Source organism: Arachis hypogaea, chromosome 18 (assembly GCF_003086295.3).
Source record: "Arachis hypogaea cultivar Tifrunner chromosome 18, arahy.Tifrunner.gnm2.J5K5, whole genome shotgun sequence".
Classification (NCBI taxonomy): domain Eukaryota; kingdom Viridiplantae; phylum Streptophyta; class Magnoliopsida; order Fabales; family Fabaceae; genus Arachis; species Arachis hypogaea.
The window spans coordinates 129,199,223-129,218,134 of record NC_092053.1 but is presented as its reverse complement, the minus strand read 5'-3'; the positions used below and the strand labels follow the sequence as shown (position 1 = coordinate 129,218,134).

Here is an 18,912-nt window from a genome sequence, read left to right as displayed (position 1 = left end):
CTTTGTGTATCATCACAAGGGAAGATTTGAGAGAAATATGAATGGGGTTCTAAAATATGTTGGAGGGGAGGTTGTTGTAATTCCTAGGGTGAATGTAGAAACTCTAAATACATTTTTTATGGTGGGGTTATTTAAGGATTTGGGGTATGTCTTGTTCAAAGATTTTTACTGGACTGAGAATGAGGTATCGAATGGTTTGCATTTAATTAAGCTTGACAGTGATGTAGTCTGAATGTATGAATTTGGTATTCAGAATGGAAGAATATGCCATGTTTATTGGGATCATATTGTTGATTTACCTGAGGAAGTTGAAGTGGTAGACGTTGTAGATGATGAGCCATGCCCAACTACAGATACCGTTGAACAATCTACACCACAAGAAACCCCAAGAAGAAGAAGTAAGATGGCAATCCACAAAAAGTCTACCCCGAAAAAGTTGTATGTTAAGAAGGCCAATAAGGAAAACGAAATCAACCAAAGTTGCAATGAAACTCAAAACCCAGCATCTCCCAATCCTTCTTCTACAACCCAACCAATGTCACATTCCAAAATCCCAAACGTCAACCGAAACACGACCCAGCAGCAAAGTGAAGCAGAAGTCCCACCTCCTAATAATTCACAGCAAGAAGGTCAGAATGAAGTGCCCACCCAACAATCTAAGAACAGTCAGAAGAATAAAAGAGCATCGTATAAGAGGCCAGCACCGACTGGTCAAAGGTTTGTTCAAGGAGGAAGGAATGAGGCACCAAAGATATTTGTTCCTCATGTGGAGCCTGATTCCTCTAATTCAGATGATGATAGTGACTCCGACTCTGACTACTATTAGTATGAATCTGAAGATTTACACAGTCCAATGTCATCCGATTGTGAGGATGATTATGATAGTGAACAAGGTGTGTGGCCTCAGGGAAATCCAACAGCACCATTTGGCCAAGTTCATCTGGAGCTTGGGATGGAGTTTACTACCATGGATGAGTTTAAGAGATCCGTGAGGAAGTACAATATTCAAATAGGAAGAAGCATCAAGTTCAGCAGGGTTGAGCCAACTAAATATAAGGCGATTTGTTGGGATAAGAATTGTCCCTGGAACATTTACTGCTCTAGGTCAAACGAGCCGAGGAGTTATCAGGTGAAGACATTTGTGGATCAGCACGTCTGTGCTAGAAGACATAATAATAAATCTGCAGATAAGGTGTGGGTTACTGAGATGCTAGAAGAAAAAATTAGAGACCAAAAGGAAATCACTTGTGCAGAGGCCGAAACTTGGTTTAAAAAAGAGTTTAATGTAGCAATTAATTATAAGAAGATACAGAGAGCCATGAAAAAGGCAAGGGAAAATATAGAAGGATCGGAGAGAGAACAATATACTGAGTTGAGGGATGGTGCGTTATTTCTAACCACAGATTAACCGGCAAGTGCACCGGGTCGTACCAAGTAATACCTTACGTGAGTAAGGATCGATCCCACGAGGATTGATGGATTAAGAAACAATAGTGTTTGATAGAATTAGTTAGACAAACAGAAAATAGTGTTTGGAAGTTCAAAAGCATTAACAGTAAATTCAAAAATTTTAGAAAGCAAGCAGTAAATGAGCTGTGAAATATATATGAGGATTAGTTAAGGCTTCAGAGTTATCTATTTTCTGGATTGACTTTTCTTATTAACTAATTTTAATCATGTAAGATTTAATTCATGGCAAACTATTTATGACTAGACCCTAATTCCTTAGACCTTCCTAGTCTCCTCTAAAATTTATCAATTGCCAATTCCTTGATTAATTGATTCCAATTAGAGGGTGATGATCAAATTCCAGTTATATGCCACAAGAATCCTAGTTGTCCAAAAATAAAGGGATTATATGTCACGTATCCCGTTAAATACAAACAATTAGAAATTCAGGATAATATGTTTTCAAGCTATTGTTCAAGTAAAGAGCTTTTCCAAGTTTTACAAGAACTCAAATAGAACATGGGTCATACTTCCGTTCCACCCAAATTCATAAAATAAAGAACGAAAACAATTATTGAAATATAAATCAAAACATGAATTAAAATAGAAAAATAACATTATCAATCCATACAATAGACAGAGCTCCTAACCTTAACAATGTAGGATTAGTTGCTCATGGAATATGGAATGTAAATTTGTATGGAATAATGTTGTGGAATGTTCTGTTGGAATCACCCTGTTGGGATCCCTTTTATAACTAATCCTAATAAAATTCAAAATCAAACTTCTAAAATTAAAATTAAAATAAGATCTTTTTCTAGAATTAAAATTTGAATTTAAATTTGAATTAATTAACAAGTCTTCAGCTGATGGGTGGGGACCACTTGATTTGCCCACTCTGCAGCTTCTAATCTGTGTTTTCTGGGCTGAAAACTGAGTTAAAAATAGCCCAGAAATTGCCCCCAGCGTTTTCTGTCAATTCTGCAGATCGCTCATGTGACGCGTCCGCGTCGTCCACGCGTTCGCGTCATTTGTGCAAATTCCAGTCCACGCGTTCGCGTCAGGCACGCGATCGCGTCATTGCGATTTCCTCCATTCCGTGCGGTCGCGTGAGCCATGAGTCTGCGTCGGTATTCGCTGGTCATCTCCTTGGTTTCTTCTCTTTCTCTGCAGAAACTTCATCAAATCCATCCGAATGCTACCTAAAATAAATAAAATTGCACAAAACTCAAAATAGCATCCATAGTGGCTAAAATATAATTAATTCTTAATTAAACTCAACAAATTAGATGCAAATTCACTAGGAAAAGATAGACAAGATGCTCACGCATCAAGGGACTATCTTAACCAAATACTACTGTCAAATCCAGGCTCAACAGTGCACTTGGATACCACCCCAATGCCTGACTCGTTGCCCTTGTTCAAGAGAGTCTACATTTCTTTTGAGGCATGTAAGAAGGGTTTTGTCTTAGGGTGTAGACATCTGTTTTGATGCCTATAGGCATAGACATGTTTGCTATTTTGCAAGGTGAAATTGTAGTTTGCTATTTAAGCCTCTGGCTTTATGACTTGTGTTTCAATTTGTTGTTAATGATAGATTATCATAGTTATGCTTACTTATTGTTCATAATGAATTAGATCTTCAGTTTGTTTTGTTACACGGAATTGTACTAGAAATAAAATTGAACCAACCATTTGTATTAATAACCTTGAAAAAACCCTTTGTATTCAGATACTAGTGAAAATGAAATTGACAACACAGCCTTCTACTTGGAGGGAATTACAACTACTGATTAAATGTCTTAATGAACAAACACAGAAAACATATACTTATCCCTAAGCATACATACTGTATCCATTTTCTAATGTTCTGTAACTCTTGATTAATCCCATCAATTGTCTGCAACATCTTCTTCATTTCTTATTCTACCTTCCAGTTGCTTTCTTCTGCAAACCTCCATTTGCTTTCTTCACTCTGCTCCTAAATTCCGCAATCTCTTTCTGCATCAACAACTTCATCAGCCCAAATAAAATAGTCACACCTCAATTCAACCTTCTGCATCATGAATTCGACGACAATTTTAACCATTTTGCAGAAAATTAACATTTGTCATCATAAACAAAATCAGAATTCACATACCTCCCATAATGGACAACGAAGAAACAATCTTTCAGGATTCCACTCTGTAGCAGACTCAAGCATCACTGCGTCAAGTCCATGCAGGCACTTGCCATTGTTGTAGTCAAACTTCTTCTTCTTCCTATTTTTTGGCACAAAAGACGAGCCACCACAACCACTGGCACAAGCATGAGGTATATTCTTTCTTTGTTGAGACTGTGACATTTTCATACATTAGAGTTTACAAACCCTTGTTACAACAGAAAGGACGAAGATGTATAAAGGAAAATGAAGAGGGTGAAGGAAAAAAATTTTTCTACCCTGTGTTAGGGTTCATATGGTTCGAAGAAATTAGAGAAGGAAGAGGATGAACAGTGATTTGATTATTCCCTTTTCTTGTATTTATTTCAACAAATTTCATAATGAATAGTTCTATTTTCCACAGTGTCACCTCAAATTGGCCACATCATACAATACCGTGCCACTTGGCCTCCACCACCGGAAAATTTACTCAGGTCACGGAAGGGTAGAATTGACAACGGAGTTTTATATTCATGTGTACAAATGACTCATTAAAAATTGAGGAATACATTTGTACTCCGTGTGAAAATTCGGGTGTACTTTTGTCTATTTTTCTAATTTTTTTGGAAAATTATAATGTACAGATGCAAGTGTTTAAAGATTTACAAATATTCCATTGGAAGAAGACAGTGACAACACGTGTCCATGAGCCATGAGAGTGGGAGCAGCGTGGAAGTGTGCAGAAAAAGGTTTCTACAGAACCTACCAGAGAGCCGAGCTTCCTACTCTGGAACGGTATATGGCTCCCTTTGGCTTTAATTTTTTTTTTTTGGACAATGCCCAAATGGATATTTGGACCACTGCATGCCTTTGCCTTTGCAATGAATGGGCCCGAGAATAAAAAAGTAATCAAATGAAGACCTTGGGTGATGTATCTGGTTTTATGGGCAGGAAAAAAGATGCTCTATGAAGAATATATAGTTGAAGAGCTTATGACCAAATGGACCAAAATATGTATATATACGAGGTAAAAAAAGTATTATTAATTTAATATGATAAATATGATTTAACAAATATTTAATATGTGATTAGACACGGTTGTATTAATAATAGAGGTATGACCAGTCTATATTGTCAAAAAATTGCAATGAAAAATTCTTTTAAAGGTAATATATTTTAGAGTTTAGAATTTAGAGTTTAGAGTTTGAATTTTGAGATTCAAGGTCTAGGGAACAGAGGTTAGGGTTGGGGTTTAGGATTTAGAAATATAAATTATTTTAATATTTTCATATATTACTTTTTGTTCCGGAGTCTAAATTTTTCGGTGCCCATCATTGCTTGGTGTAACACCCTACCATACTTAATCTTATGCTTAAGTCATAAGACTGAGTTAGTAAGGTATTACGACCTCTAAGAATAGTAATATATATATATATATATATATATATATATATATATAGAGAGAGAGAGAGAGAGAGAGAGAGAGAAAAGATACTTAACTAGGAGCCTTGAAAAACGGGTAAAACAAAATCGCAAAACAAAAAGCGCAACGCTCAGGAAAGGATTACTTGCGTGATAAGAAACCTAATAGGAACATGATAAAGTTAAGCAAAAGAATAAAGGAAAGCCAAGGAAACAGCATAACTAGCCCCTGACTTTGCCTGTGAAGCTAAGGCTGGCCAGAGGATATATATACATATGAACATACATAGGTATCCCCAAAATATACCAAAATACCAAAATAAACTCCTATCTCTCCCTCAACCTCTAAGAGGAGCAGTATACATAAGTTACTTGGAGAGTAAGCTAAATACATATATACATATATACAAATAGAAAACCAAAATACACCCAAGGACTACTTCGCTTCCCAGGATCCAGACGCCTAGTGAGGAGCCTCTCGACCTGCATCTGAAAAACAACAATACAATATGGAATGAGAACCGGAGGTTCTCAGCATGGTAAAAGTGCCAGGCGCATAAGAAATACGGTCCTGAGAATGCCATAGGCAATCCTAGAACTCCGTTATACAATTATCCAACTTAACTACTAAACAGAAGCTATAACAGGGGTAGGTATTCTAAATCTACCTAACTTACTCAATTTCAATCCTAATCTAACACCAAACCATTTCTCCTTTTCCTCCATCCCTCCATCATTCACAATGCAACAGAAACAAGCAACCAAACAAGGTCACGCACAAGTAATGAGCAGATAGTACAAATAGCAAGTATAACAGATAGCAGGTGATATATATCAATTAGGCAAACCCAGGAAATGCATAGCAATCAAAACAAACAAATGCATATGATGCATGCCTGTCCTATGGCTGATGGGGCCCATCTGTCGGTTATCCAGCCAACCCGACAAGTCCGAAAACCTTAGACTGTCCCCCGTCGCGCATCCCCAAGAGCCTATGCATAGAGTTTACATTCAATCATCATATAAATCACTCAATGGGGGTTATCCATACCCGGGAATTTATACGTGCCCGGTCACCCTTACGACGTAGGGTTAACAGAGTATCGAGAATCAACCTGGAACACGTGGTGGCGAGCCACGATTTTTACCCAGGGAAACTCGTATCTCAGATATCATCATTCATAAGCTATTTCATAATCATAATCATTATTTAATCATTCATCAAGCCATGGCATGTTAACTCCTTTTATAAACAACCTCCCTTTCACATTTTTCATCATCATTCCCTTATAATTCATCTTAATTATCCTTTCTGCGTCCTGACCAAACTATTTATCAAACTCTTCTCAAACTTCTTATTATCGAATAATCTTAAAATCAACCCAACTCTAACATTAAATCAGTCACATCACACGAAGGTTAAACGTTAACTTCTCGAACCCATGACTACACTAAGACATCCTCGACACTCTATTTCCTTTTCTATTTTTAATATAACAAATGAACTCGGAATTGTGCAAACTTTATGTCCAGGCGTTCATCTTGAAATAAGCTTTCTAACAAACCAAAGATCATAATTTTCTGATTTTTCTAGCCTTAGGAATAAAGGAAAAACAGTGACTGCTTGCATAAAACCAGAAAAACAGCAACAGCATGTGATATTCAAAATTCAATATAAATATCAAGTTAAATCCAATGACTTTAAAAATTAATGTAGTTACACTTCACTCATCCAGGTTTCTTTCTCAATTGGTTCTGAGTTAATATCATTTTTAATAAAGAAGTTACATTACCTGGAAGTTAAGTAAAAATGAGTCAAAATCTGTTTTTGAAACCAACAAGCTTAGTACCTTTCAATTTGAATAACTTTTATTACAAAGCTCCAATTAAGCTAAATTTTGATTTGGAAACTCCTAGCTCATCCAGAAACAACTGTGTCTTGGTTGCAACCCAATTGCTATTCAATTCTAAGAGTTACAAGTATTGGAAGTTGATGCATAGCTAGCTGAAATCTGTTTCTTTTCAGTTTTGACCACTAATATTCAAAAATTCAAAACTCCCAATCCTCAACTCTTAAAATTCTGAAGTTTTAGAGAAATAAAGCAAGTTAATCAAATTTTATAACAAAATTAGTTTTGCTCCAAAACTCAACTCGTAGAAGTCGCAGCAAGACAACAAGTTGCTGTCCTGTTTAACCTTTTCTGCTGCAGGACAGATTTAACAACCTAACTTTAAAAATTTGCCATAAATTGTATATTTAACAAAAAGGTCCCAAATTTTCCAGTTTAGTTCCTTATATTCCCAAGTTTAGCTCAGACTTGGTCTCATGCAATTCCGATCATTACATAATTAGTTACAGCAAATGCAATACCACCACAACACAACTCTACACCCTTATTAACAAACACCAATCCTAATCCATCATAAATAAATATAAGAGCACACCATTAATAACTTCCACACCTCATAATTCCAATATATATAGCCACCAACAAATCTATTCCAACAACATTACAAGGCTAATCATTAAATACAACAAACAATTCAACTTATCCTATGGTTCCTCTAACCTAAGTTTTCACAACACCGTAAATATTAAACGTGCGAAACTTGAACCATACCTTGGCCGATCACTTAGTTCATCCAAGGCAGCCTCACAACTCAAAATCACAGCCCCTCCAAGCTCAATCAAATAGCCCCAAAGTAAGCCTTGTCACCAACAAAGCTCCAAGAAATCCAAATTCAAGTCCAATGCATAAACACCCTCTTAAACTACACCTAATACACATATATATGTTCCAATTCAGTTTTCTATTACCAAAAACAAGATTGAGCTAGGGTTAGGGTGTTCTTACCATACCCATATGCTCAATAGCTTGAGCCCACAAGTTCCGGAATCTAACTTGAACCTAGAACATAGAAATTGGACAAGATTCACCATAGGTTTCCAAGTTTATCAAAGAAAGAGGGATAGGGATTCTAAACTTAATAGGAGGCTTACCAGTGAAATTGTTCAGATAGAAAGGTAGAGCTCGACGCGCTGAGCGTGTGGCCGCGAACGGTGCGGCGATCGGAGCCCGGACGGAGGAGTTATGGTGGATCAAAGGGTTAGGGTTTGAGAGCTTCTCTCCCTTTCCTCCAATTCTATTTTGGCGTTGCACCAACTAATGAGGAAGAAGAAGGCTGCTGTTTCCTTTATATTATGGGTCCGGTTGGACCCACGGGCTCGGTTTGTGCCCCGGTTCAACCGGTTCGGTCCTTTCGGTCCGATTTTGGGCCAAATTTTCGAAATTGGTATCAAAATTCTCGTTTTGACGAGCTCTATCCTATTTTGATACTAGTTTTACATTTTTTATTTTCCTATTTAAAATTCGATTTATTGACTAATTATTTTCCGATTTTAGCGGGGTTTACACTTGGCGCTATAATTACTGAATGCAAAATCATTAGTCCAATGTGTTGTATTTTGGTGTCTTAGTTTTTCTTTCTAAAGTTTACTGTTAATTAAAAGAAGGCAAAAAAAAAAAGTTACCTTGGTTAGAGTGGATGTGGATACGTCTCCGATGTGAAAATAAAATTGTTGATGCGTAGAGTAAAATAAGAAAACAGTGGATTTTCAGTGTATTTTGAGTGGAAATTATGAAACAGTGGAAATAATAAGGACGAGACAAAATGGAGATAAGATTCATGAATAATGCAAATGAGTTGTTAATTCGTTGTGTTAAAATTAAATCGTCATACTAAACCGTAATATTATTACCGTAATCACAAAAGAGTAAATGCTGAACCCTAAACTTGAGCCAAGAAACATGAACCATGAGCCATGAACCCCAAATCTGGAAGACCCAAGGAACGAAAATCATAACCCTAATCCACAAAATACAATTTGTATACCTGTGAGAGATTAAACGATATAGACAAATTTCTAGAAGACAAATCCTGAATCGTAAAAAGTTAGTTGATTTGGATATTCCTTTTTGGGATAGTACATGGTAAGATTAATTCTGGAACTTGGGACATCGTAACAATGTACGCTGAACTGTGAACCCTGAACTATGGAGGATGAGATGTGAATGTTGAATCTGAATCTGTAAATCAGAATTCGTATTCCGAACTTTCAGGGGCTATTTTGATTATAAATAATTTTTTTACATTTCAAGTGACACATGACATGCTAGGTGTCACTGACTTGACACGTCAACCAATCATCTTATGACACGTGGCATTAACCTACCACGTCATCATCTAACTAACGGAAGGAGCAATTTGACTTACGTTTTATCTTTCAATGACTAATATGACTAAAAAATCATTTGAGGACTAATTTAAAGAAGGTGGGTACTCCAATGAAGATTTTATAATTGTCTTCATGTGAAATTTTTTTTTACCCTTGGATGATGAATTGTAGGATTAGATTTTGATATGTTATAAAAGTATTGCGTTTATTTAAAAGTGTGGCCAAATAAATAAATTACACTTTTATACAAAGCATTTTGACATCTTCATTTGAGTAGTTCTCTTTAAAGAATGGGTGATCTTTTAGGGATGAATTTGACTATTAATCTATTCTTTTTTCCTTCCAAATAAAAGTATTTTTTTTTTTGATATAATAATAACATTTATTGTTATTTATCAATTCTTTTATTTAAATTTCTCACATTTATTAAAAATTCTTTTTTAATATTTTAGGTATTAATTATTGTTAATTAATTAACTTATTTTAAGTATTTAATTATTAAAATTTTAAGTATTAATTATATCCCGATTACAGTATTAAGACTTTGAACATGATCTCAATTCAAATTTTGGACAATATCAAGAGCAAATATATATATATATATATATATATATATATATATATAGTATTAATTATTGTTATTTAATTAACTTAGTTTAGGTATTTAATTATTAAAATATTAAATATTAATTCTATTCCGTTTGCAGTGTTAAGACTTTAGATATAATCCCAATTTAATTTTGAGCAATATCGAGAACAAATATATAATATGATATTAAATTAAGAGAGCATATTTTAATTTTACATAAAATAATATAATAGATATAGTGATACTAAGTTATTATGGTTAATAGTCAAAAGAAATACTAATGCAAAGACATAATTTATCCACAACATCTGAGATTGCTGCATTAATAGTTAGCGATATTTGACGAGAACATATTTAATAGGGATATAATAATTGAGACGAAGTCAAGAATATTACAGAGAATATATTAAAAATATTAGATAAAATAATATATTAAAATAATTTTTGTGTGATCAACTCTCTTTACCTTTCTCAATATAAGAATGAAACAATCTAATTATTTGTCAAAAGTATTATAAAATAAAATAAAATAAAATAATTTTATATTTTATAATTTATATGTGTAACTAAAAATTATATCTTAATATGAAATTTCTAATATTATAAAAAAAAAATTTATATTATAATTGATCTCAATAAAAAAAATATATATTCTTATGTAATAATATGATTTATCTTTATTTATTTAAAAAAAAAAGTTACACTTGTCATTGTAAAATATTGTATATTAAAAAATACTTATTTATTTGTATATTGATATGTTTTATATATATTTATTGAAATTTATTAATATTTTTTTGTAGCATTTTTTTTATTTTTATTTAATGAATCCAATGGTTTATTAAAAATGGGACATCTACTCTCACAAGTTATTTGGATTTATTTTAGAGAATAAATTGTATCACACTCTATAGTAAATTGTTTCTATTTAGGATTTTAAGATTTAGCGTTTATAGTACATGACTTAGAATTTAGTATTTAGTGTTTAGTATTTAAGGTTTAGAATTTTGAGTTTATTAAATTTAAGATATAGAGTTTATGATTTAAGGTTTAGAATCTAGAATTTAGATTTATTTAAGGTCAATTTTGATGTTGTGTTTGTAATTTGGAATTTGTTTGAGTTTAGAGTTTAGTTTATTTAAGATTTGTTTATGATGTTTTTGTAATTTGAAATTTGTTTGGGTTGTTACTCTAAATGTTGAATTTAGTTTTAGACAAACAAGATTTTTAGAATTTTTGAATATAAATATCGAAAAGATAATACATGAAGCATTAAATTATGTATGTTTTGTTGCAATTATTTTTTAATTTATTTAAAAATAAGTTAAAAAAAGATTACATTTGAAAAATACCAAGTTGAAATGGAAAAAAGAAAAAAACTTATGTACATGTCAGTATGTTACCATTATTAACACATTTAAATAATGTTTTTTTTTCCTTCGAAATGAAAATATGAAATATGAACAATGTTCTAAGAAGCAAGTCAAATAAGCACTTCCTCCAACTTCAAATAAGCACTTCCTCCAACTTCAACACAAATTGACCCTTGCCATACAATTTTATAAGCAAGTCAAAAAAGTCCAATGAGCCTTAACTTATATGATATATTTCTCCCTTCCCATCTCAAAGGTTTAGGCTTCAAACCCTAGTGATTGCAATTGTGAAAAAATATGGTAAAAGTTTGAGGAATGTGTTGGTGTATTGTGTACCTAGGATTGGAAGTTGTCCAATTCATTAGAGTACAAATTCACGGACAAAAAAAATCTGCTCCCTGACACCACACATCTACAACATGTGTCCAATTTTTGTATACATTGCTTATAATGAGTTTAAAAAGAGGGGGAGGGGGAGGGGGAGGGGGAGGGGGAGGGGGGAGGGGGGTAGTCACTATATATTGAGGAAGAAATTAGAAAGATAAAAAAAGCTGATTGTTATATCAACAACAAATATTCCTTCTAACCTTTTTTTTTAATTCAGCTTTTTTTGTCTTAAACGGAGTACAATTTTTCATCAGGGCACAAATTAAAGTGCGAAAAGAATTATTTGACAAGAACAGGAAGAAGAACAAACAAATTATCTTAATGCAGTAAATTGCAATTGAAAAATACACATAGTAGTGAGATAAATAAAATCGATAACATTAATAACCAAGTTGGTAGTGTTAGAAAGGCTTCACCAAGAGAAGGCGCAAACAGGCTTTAAGAGTCAACAGGATTGGGTTTGGATTTGATGATGCTAAGCTTTGAGTTGCTTTGAAGACCATTTGGTGAAACTAAGCTTTCATGGTAGATACAAATTATCTTATAATTGACATATCCAGAAAAAACAGGATAGTTCCTCATGCCAGAGCCGTCAATCTCAGGAAAATCTACGCTCTCATCATTTAAGTTACACAAAACAATGCCGAAAGATGGACAAAATACCAAAAGAACATCACTTTCCGAGATGTAAAGAGATTGTAAATAATTATATGGGTAAGTGATTTTTCCATAGACCGAAATCGCTGCCAATTTAGTCCAAGATTGAGCATTTCCGTATTCTTTCATCTGCCACACAATCCACTTGAGTGTTATCCTATCCTCGTAACAAAAAGAAAGGCAGTTTCTCAAGACACATAAGTGAGTGCACCACTTTGGAAAATCTATTTCATTACCAGGAGGCAAAGGAAAATGACCATAAGTCTCTTTAGCCAAGTCAAAATAAAGAACCACATGATTAACACACCAATTAAGAGTGCATAATCTGCTACTACCAAAAAATTCCCCTTCCCTCTTAACAGCCAAAGAGTTGTCACTTGGGAAACCAAATAGGGCTACTGGGGTATCATCAATTTTTCTCCATGACGAAGTTGGCCCAAATGTATAAATTCTGGCACTTAACTCAAAACCAGATGGCCCTTGCTTCTTTGTAGCTGCATAAATTTTGTAACTGTCACTGAGATAATCGTAACCAAAGCCACAAAAGCGGACTTCGCCGCTGATTTCCGGAGATCCGAATGTGAATCCGGTACAGGGGTTCCACAAGATGGCATGCATGTATTTGAAGGCATCTCCATGAGCCAAGCATAACAATCCATTGCAAGAACCAATGATTCCGTAGTAGTGTTGCTCCGTGAAGCAATGGACTTGATTAGATTTGGAAGGATTGTCCAAGATTGAGTGTACGGAGAGAAGTCCGATACTGCCGCATCTGAGGCCATTTCTGTAGGCCCCAGTGCAATGAGCAATTCGTGGCGTAGTCAAAGTTGGATCAAGTAAGCATGAACGACGAAGGTGGTTGCAGGTGAAGTCGGGGGCGGAGATTAGGTTTCTCCATGAAGTGCACACGCTCCTTAAGGAAGTAAGCGTCCTTGCCGGAAGCCTCAGCAAGATTTCGATTATTGTCTCTTCCGGAAGGTCTGTTAAGAGCCGCGTTCTTGCCGTGGGACAACTGACCAGTTCCAGGCGTCTCGGTGCTTTCCTCTCCGCAATCCGCATATCGTCGGCCCAAGCTGCTCAGTTTGAATTTGAGTTTATGTTGCAACTTGCTAGATCGATCCATCTATCCATCTATTCTATGCTATTTATATGTAGGTTTTTAGGTTTCATCATTACTTCATTAGCATCTCGATGGGCCCTTTTGGCAGGCTTTTTCAATTCAATGGAATCCAAATTGCTAATCCATATTTGATCAAAATCTGAAAATCACATAAATCAACCGATTTGGGTTGTCTATAATTAGATTAGGGGTGGCAATACTATCCGAATCCGCGGGTACTCACCCCACTCCTACCCGCTCGAGGCGGGTAATTACCCGCCCCCGCATCGAAGAGGGTTTTAACGGGGCGGGTTCTTGGGCGGGGTCGGGGTTGGGCGGAGTCGGGCTTAGGCTAAACCCGCTCCTACCCACCCCGGTATATATAATATATGTAACATATATAAAATAATTAGTAAAATAATTAATAATATTATATCATATATAAATTTTTACTTTAATTTATGCTATGTATGTAAATAGTGGTTATATAATTTTTAAAATTTTATTTTATTTGTTGGATTTAATAATTATAGGGGTGGGTAGGGGCGGAGCGGGTACCCGCAGGGGCGAGTTAGGGTTTAACATTTTACTGTCCACGGGTAGGGCGGGGCGGGTTTCATGCGGATTTTTTGTAGGGTGGGGCGGGATCGGGTAGAGCAAAAATCTGCCCCTACCCGCCTCGTTGCCACCCCTAAATTTAGGGGTGTGCATGGCCCGGCCCGGCCCGGTCCCGAACACTTTAGGGGCTAATTTGATGTGATTTCATCGGGTCTAGGGTCGGGTATGGGTCTCAAAAGTAGACCCGGTCATTATTTCGGGTCGGGTCCGAGCCATAGCTCGGGTCACCCGAAATCGGCCCGGTGACCCGGTCATCATACATAATTAATATTTTGTGTTATTAGTGATGGATAATGGCTATTATTATGTGAAATTTAAGTATTGTAAACCTTAATATTTTGTGTTATTAGTCATTATATATAAGACTATAAGTTAATGTTTTATGTTTAAAATGCATAAGACTTTAGACTAATGCATAATCTTGTGTTATTTGTATTTATTTAAATATTTGGTGTTATTAGGCAATATTAGTATTGATTATGGTTATACTTTAATTTTAGAGAAGAGTTAGTTCTTATTATATTTTTCTAAGTGAATTTATCATGTCAAATAATGGTTGGAGTCTTGGAAATTTGGATATTTTTACATGCTAACTTACAAGAAGGTATCAAGGTAATATAATGTTAACGGCCCGGTTTTCACCCGGTTTTTACCCGGTATAATCGTGGCCCGAAAGTGTATAGATTTCATCGGGTCTAGGGTCGGGTTCAGGTCTAACAAATAGGCTCAGTATATATTTCGGGCCAGGTCTGGGTCACATCAAACCCGGTTTCACCTGGCCCATACACACCCCTACCTAAATTAGATCACTAATCAGTAATTTGTTTAAACAGAAATTGAGAGTTTGAATGCAGAAATCCTCATTTGTGCATGTAACCAACTTTTAAATAGAACTCTTATACTAGATTGCCTTGGACTTCTAACAAAGACGGCATATTAGATATAGTTTTGTTTTACAATTGCATAAATTAAGATAGGATAAAACTTTTCTAAATCGATCAATTAAATATAAACAGCAAAGTAATTTGATACCGTGGTGCACGTGATAATAAACCCTAAATATAATAACTAGAAGAAAAAAAAAACTAAAATAACTATTATATTATTAAAATATTTTTTTAAGAAAAAACTTAACTTTGATTCCTTTTGTAAGGAACAACTTCCCTTACAAAGCTCAAGGTGAAATTTGTTGACAAAGTGCTCCGGCTGAAGTTGCGTGTGCCAAAGCAGTATGAATAATTCATGTGCCTGTGAAACAAACATTTTTATGTTAACTAATTGAAAAACGGGTCACTATGTGTAAAACAAATATTTTTTTGTTAACTAATAATTGATTATTAGTATTATATTAGAAAAGAGATCATGAACTTGAATTTTACATTGGTTTTCCATTAGGCTGTGTACTAATGAGTTCAATCGCATCCTTTTAGTGTGCCCTTGATATGATGAACTTGGATATAGCTGCTCGATTGCAGTTTAGAAGTACAAAAAAAAAAAAAGCAGAAATAATAAAAAATGTATTCATTCTAATTTTGTGCTATTACTGAATTTTAAGGGACAATGGTAAGAACAATCATGATTTTTCCTCTCCTAGTTATTAATTGTTGCTTAATTTGTAGTTGTCAAATTAGCATTTTCCTATAAGTTGGTAGGAGTCAAATCTAAGAAAGGAAATATGTGAGATGGTAGGTAGGTATAGATAACTTTTTTCTTTTATCATCAAAGCTGGATGCATAAAGTAGGATCCTAACACTTGTTTTTATTTTTTTTTTGGCCAATAAACACACACCCTGCTCACACACACATTACATACTCTCTAAGAGAGGTTCGAACCCATATAGTACTTTTAGGATGCAAATGTATTTGCCCCCACACTCACTCGTCAAACTCTGATACCATCTGTAACAGTCCAGACCACCCGCTAGCACGATATTGTCCGCTTTGACACACAAGGCCTCACGGTTTTGCCTTTGACGATAGGGATGATAGCCAAAGCCCCCCACACTCACTCGTCAAAACGCGTCATGCTAGGGAGAGGTATGCACACCCTTATAAGGCATGCTTCGTTCCCCTTTCCAACCGATGTGGGCCTTACACTCTCTCTTGTTTTTTGTGTGGTTCTTCTCCCTCTATTTTAAACTTTTATGTGTACTCAATTTACATGATTTTATTTTTAGCATAGATGATATTACTTAAGCTGTTTATTGTTCAATTTGTGCGCCATTGATGATCCTTGGAGATGATGTAATTGTTGTGCTACTAGTAATCTTTTTTTAATTATTATATTATTTGTGCTATGCTATTGTTTCAGAAATTGCATGAGGCGAGTCAGAAAAAGCAATAAGCCTCGAGTGAGGCCAATCAAGTGGCACCCTCAGCTGAATTGGTTAGGTAAATATCTTTTGGATAAAATATTGAACATGATGTATTTTGTTTTTATATTTCAAATTAAAGGTCAGAGGTGTGTTATTCTCTATTTTCTACGACGAGATTATGTAGTAACTAAAGCTACTAAGAGCAAATTGAAAGAAATTCATCGACAGAGTATGAAAATGACTAAGTATGAAAATGACTATAAGATTAACAAGTTCTATGGTGACATTAGTTTTGGTAACTAAAAATGACATAAGTTTGACCTACAAGTAAAATACTAACACATGCAATGATAAATCTATAACTAAAATAATTCTATTTTTCTTATAATTTTTTATGATTATTTTTATTAAAATAATTTTTTATAATTATAAAGAATAATTTAAAAAAAACTAAAATAAATTTTTTTAATTATATTTATAATTATTATTTTATTATTTTATTTTTAAAAAATAATTTTTTATAATTATTTCACTAATAAAATAAGTTTTTATGGTTATTTTTATTTTTTAATTATTTTGTATTATTATTATTTTTAATAATTTCTAAAAATAACACCAAAATTATTTTTTAATTATTTTTATTTTTATTTTTAAAAAATAATTGTTTATAATTATTTTTATTATTATTTTTACCAAAATAATTTTTTATAATATTTTGTTTTGTAATTTTAAAAAACTAACATTAAAATAATATTCTCTCTCTTGGTGTTACTTTAAAAATAATCATAACAAATTATAAGAGAGAATATATTTTGGTTTTAGTTTTTTAAAATTACAAAAAAAAATAATTACAAAAAAATTATTTTGGCAATAAAAGTAATAAAATAATTATAAAAAATTATTTTTTAAAATAAAAATAATTAAAAAATAATTTTAGTGTTATTTTTGGAAATTATTAAAAATAATAATAATAAAAAATAATTAAAAAATAAAAATAATTATAAAAACTTATTTTAGTAAAAATAATTATAAAAAATTATGTTGAAAAATAAAAATAATAATAAAATAATAATTATAAATATAATTAAAAAATTATTTTGGTTTTATTTTTTTGAAATTATTTTTTTATAATTATAAAAATAATATAAGAAATTATTTTGATAAAAGTAATCATAAAAAATTACAAGAGAGAAAAAATTATTTTGGTCATACAAATAAAATACTAATACATGGCATGATAAATTTATGACCAAAACTAATTCCACCAAAGAACTCCCCATAATATATATGACATTGTTTACAGCACTGTATGATGAAGAAGTATCTCACGTTCTTTTAATGTATGGAATTATGCAGGGTATACTCATATAGCTGAGAATTTAAGAGTTTCATTTAGCATATTATTCAATATGCCATGCACATAAGTCTTGCCTGGCACACAAATTGTTTCTGCACTCACATATTCTTTTAATGAATGATTTGCTATTTGTTATATTTTTATTCTGTAATTTGGTGTTCTGGTCTGATAATCACTTAGTACACAATTATTAGTATAATTTTATAATGATATATATATATAATGAAGGGAAGAAGAGAATTGGTATAAATTACACACTAAAAATTACATTTTTTGAGTATGTATAGATTGATGATCATATTAGTTAAATAATAGATTCATGGACCAAACTAAATAATATTCATGCATGACGAAAATTTATATATTTGGATATATAGTATTTATCTATCAATTAATATGGATATATTTTAAATAGAGTTTTAAGTGTCTTTCTTTTTACATGAAAAATAAAGTATAAGAAGTTAATGTTGTGTTAGGGGTCGGTATATTTTATAATTTATAGTTATTAATTAGTCATCATTAATATTTTTAATAATGTGAGATTATATCTAATAGTGTAAGATTATACACTCTTTTCTTGATAGTTGAATGTTGTCTAAATTTTAATAAAGGTGTTGGCCATAAAACTTTCCCTTTATTTTATTTTGGCCAATCTTTTCCTTTTTTTTAAAAAAATAATTTTTTTCTTCCTTATTTCTATATATGAATGTGGTACATGAAGATGAGATAAATCAGAATAAAAAATAAATGAGAGAAAAAGAAAATGCAAAACATTGATAGGAATTGTATATTAAAAATTGTTTCTTACTGGATGAATTCTTTTATTACATACAAATGATTTTTAAGGAGATTTATAGTGGTAAATAAATCATCCGGGTCATTGTATGTTTTTAGGGTGTGTATGGTTGGAGAATTTATAGAACATTCTCAGAAATTTTAAGAAGGGAATATGAAAATCCTATGTGTGGTTCAAAGTTAAAAAAAAAACATTCCAAGATAAAAAAATAATAATATTTAATTAGTTTTATATTTAATTTTTAGTCATTAATATTTTAATTTGAATGAGTAAGGATAATTTTGACATATTACATAATATGATCAAGAAATTTAAACTCAACCAAACAAAAATTTATTCATTCTTAGGATTATCACATAACATTCCAAAATATTAAATTTTATAACCAAACATAGGTATCTTATATTCCAAGTAATCTTATTCCTAGGCATTATATTCCTAAGAATGACATTTCTAGTAATAAAATTTAATCT

The 18,912-nt window shown here is 32.8% G+C and overlaps 1 protein-coding gene and 1 long non-coding RNA gene across 2 annotated transcripts; both read right to left on the bottom strand.

The window, feature by feature from the left end:
• Nucleotides 1-5,223: 5,223 nt before the first annotated feature.
• On the bottom strand, nucleotides 5,224-8,401 carry LOC112771773 (uncharacterized). The gene is made up of 4 exons (XR_003187200.2): nucleotides 8,013-8,401; nucleotides 7,867-7,920; nucleotides 7,633-7,789; nucleotides 5,224-5,500 (listed from the first exon to the last, which is right to left on the bottom strand). It is a non-coding gene; the product is annotated as an uncharacterized lncRNA (long non-coding RNA).
• A 3,634-nt stretch (nucleotides 8,402-12,035) lies between these two features.
• Nucleotides 12,036-13,313, bottom strand: LOC112770532 (F-box/kelch-repeat protein At3g23880). Its single transcript, XM_025814876.1, has one exon. The coding sequence runs from the start codon at nucleotides 13,311-13,313 to the stop codon at nucleotides 12,036-12,038; it is 1,278 nt and encodes a 425-aa protein (XP_025670661.1).
• Nucleotides 13,314-18,912: the final 5,599 nt, after the last annotated feature.

Bases quoted from the DNA above. Each gene is read 5' to 3' on its own strand.
- LOC112770532 (XM_025814876.1), bottom strand. From the start codon at position 13,313: ATGCGGATTGCGGAGAGGAAAGCACCGAGACGCCTGGAACTGGTCAGT.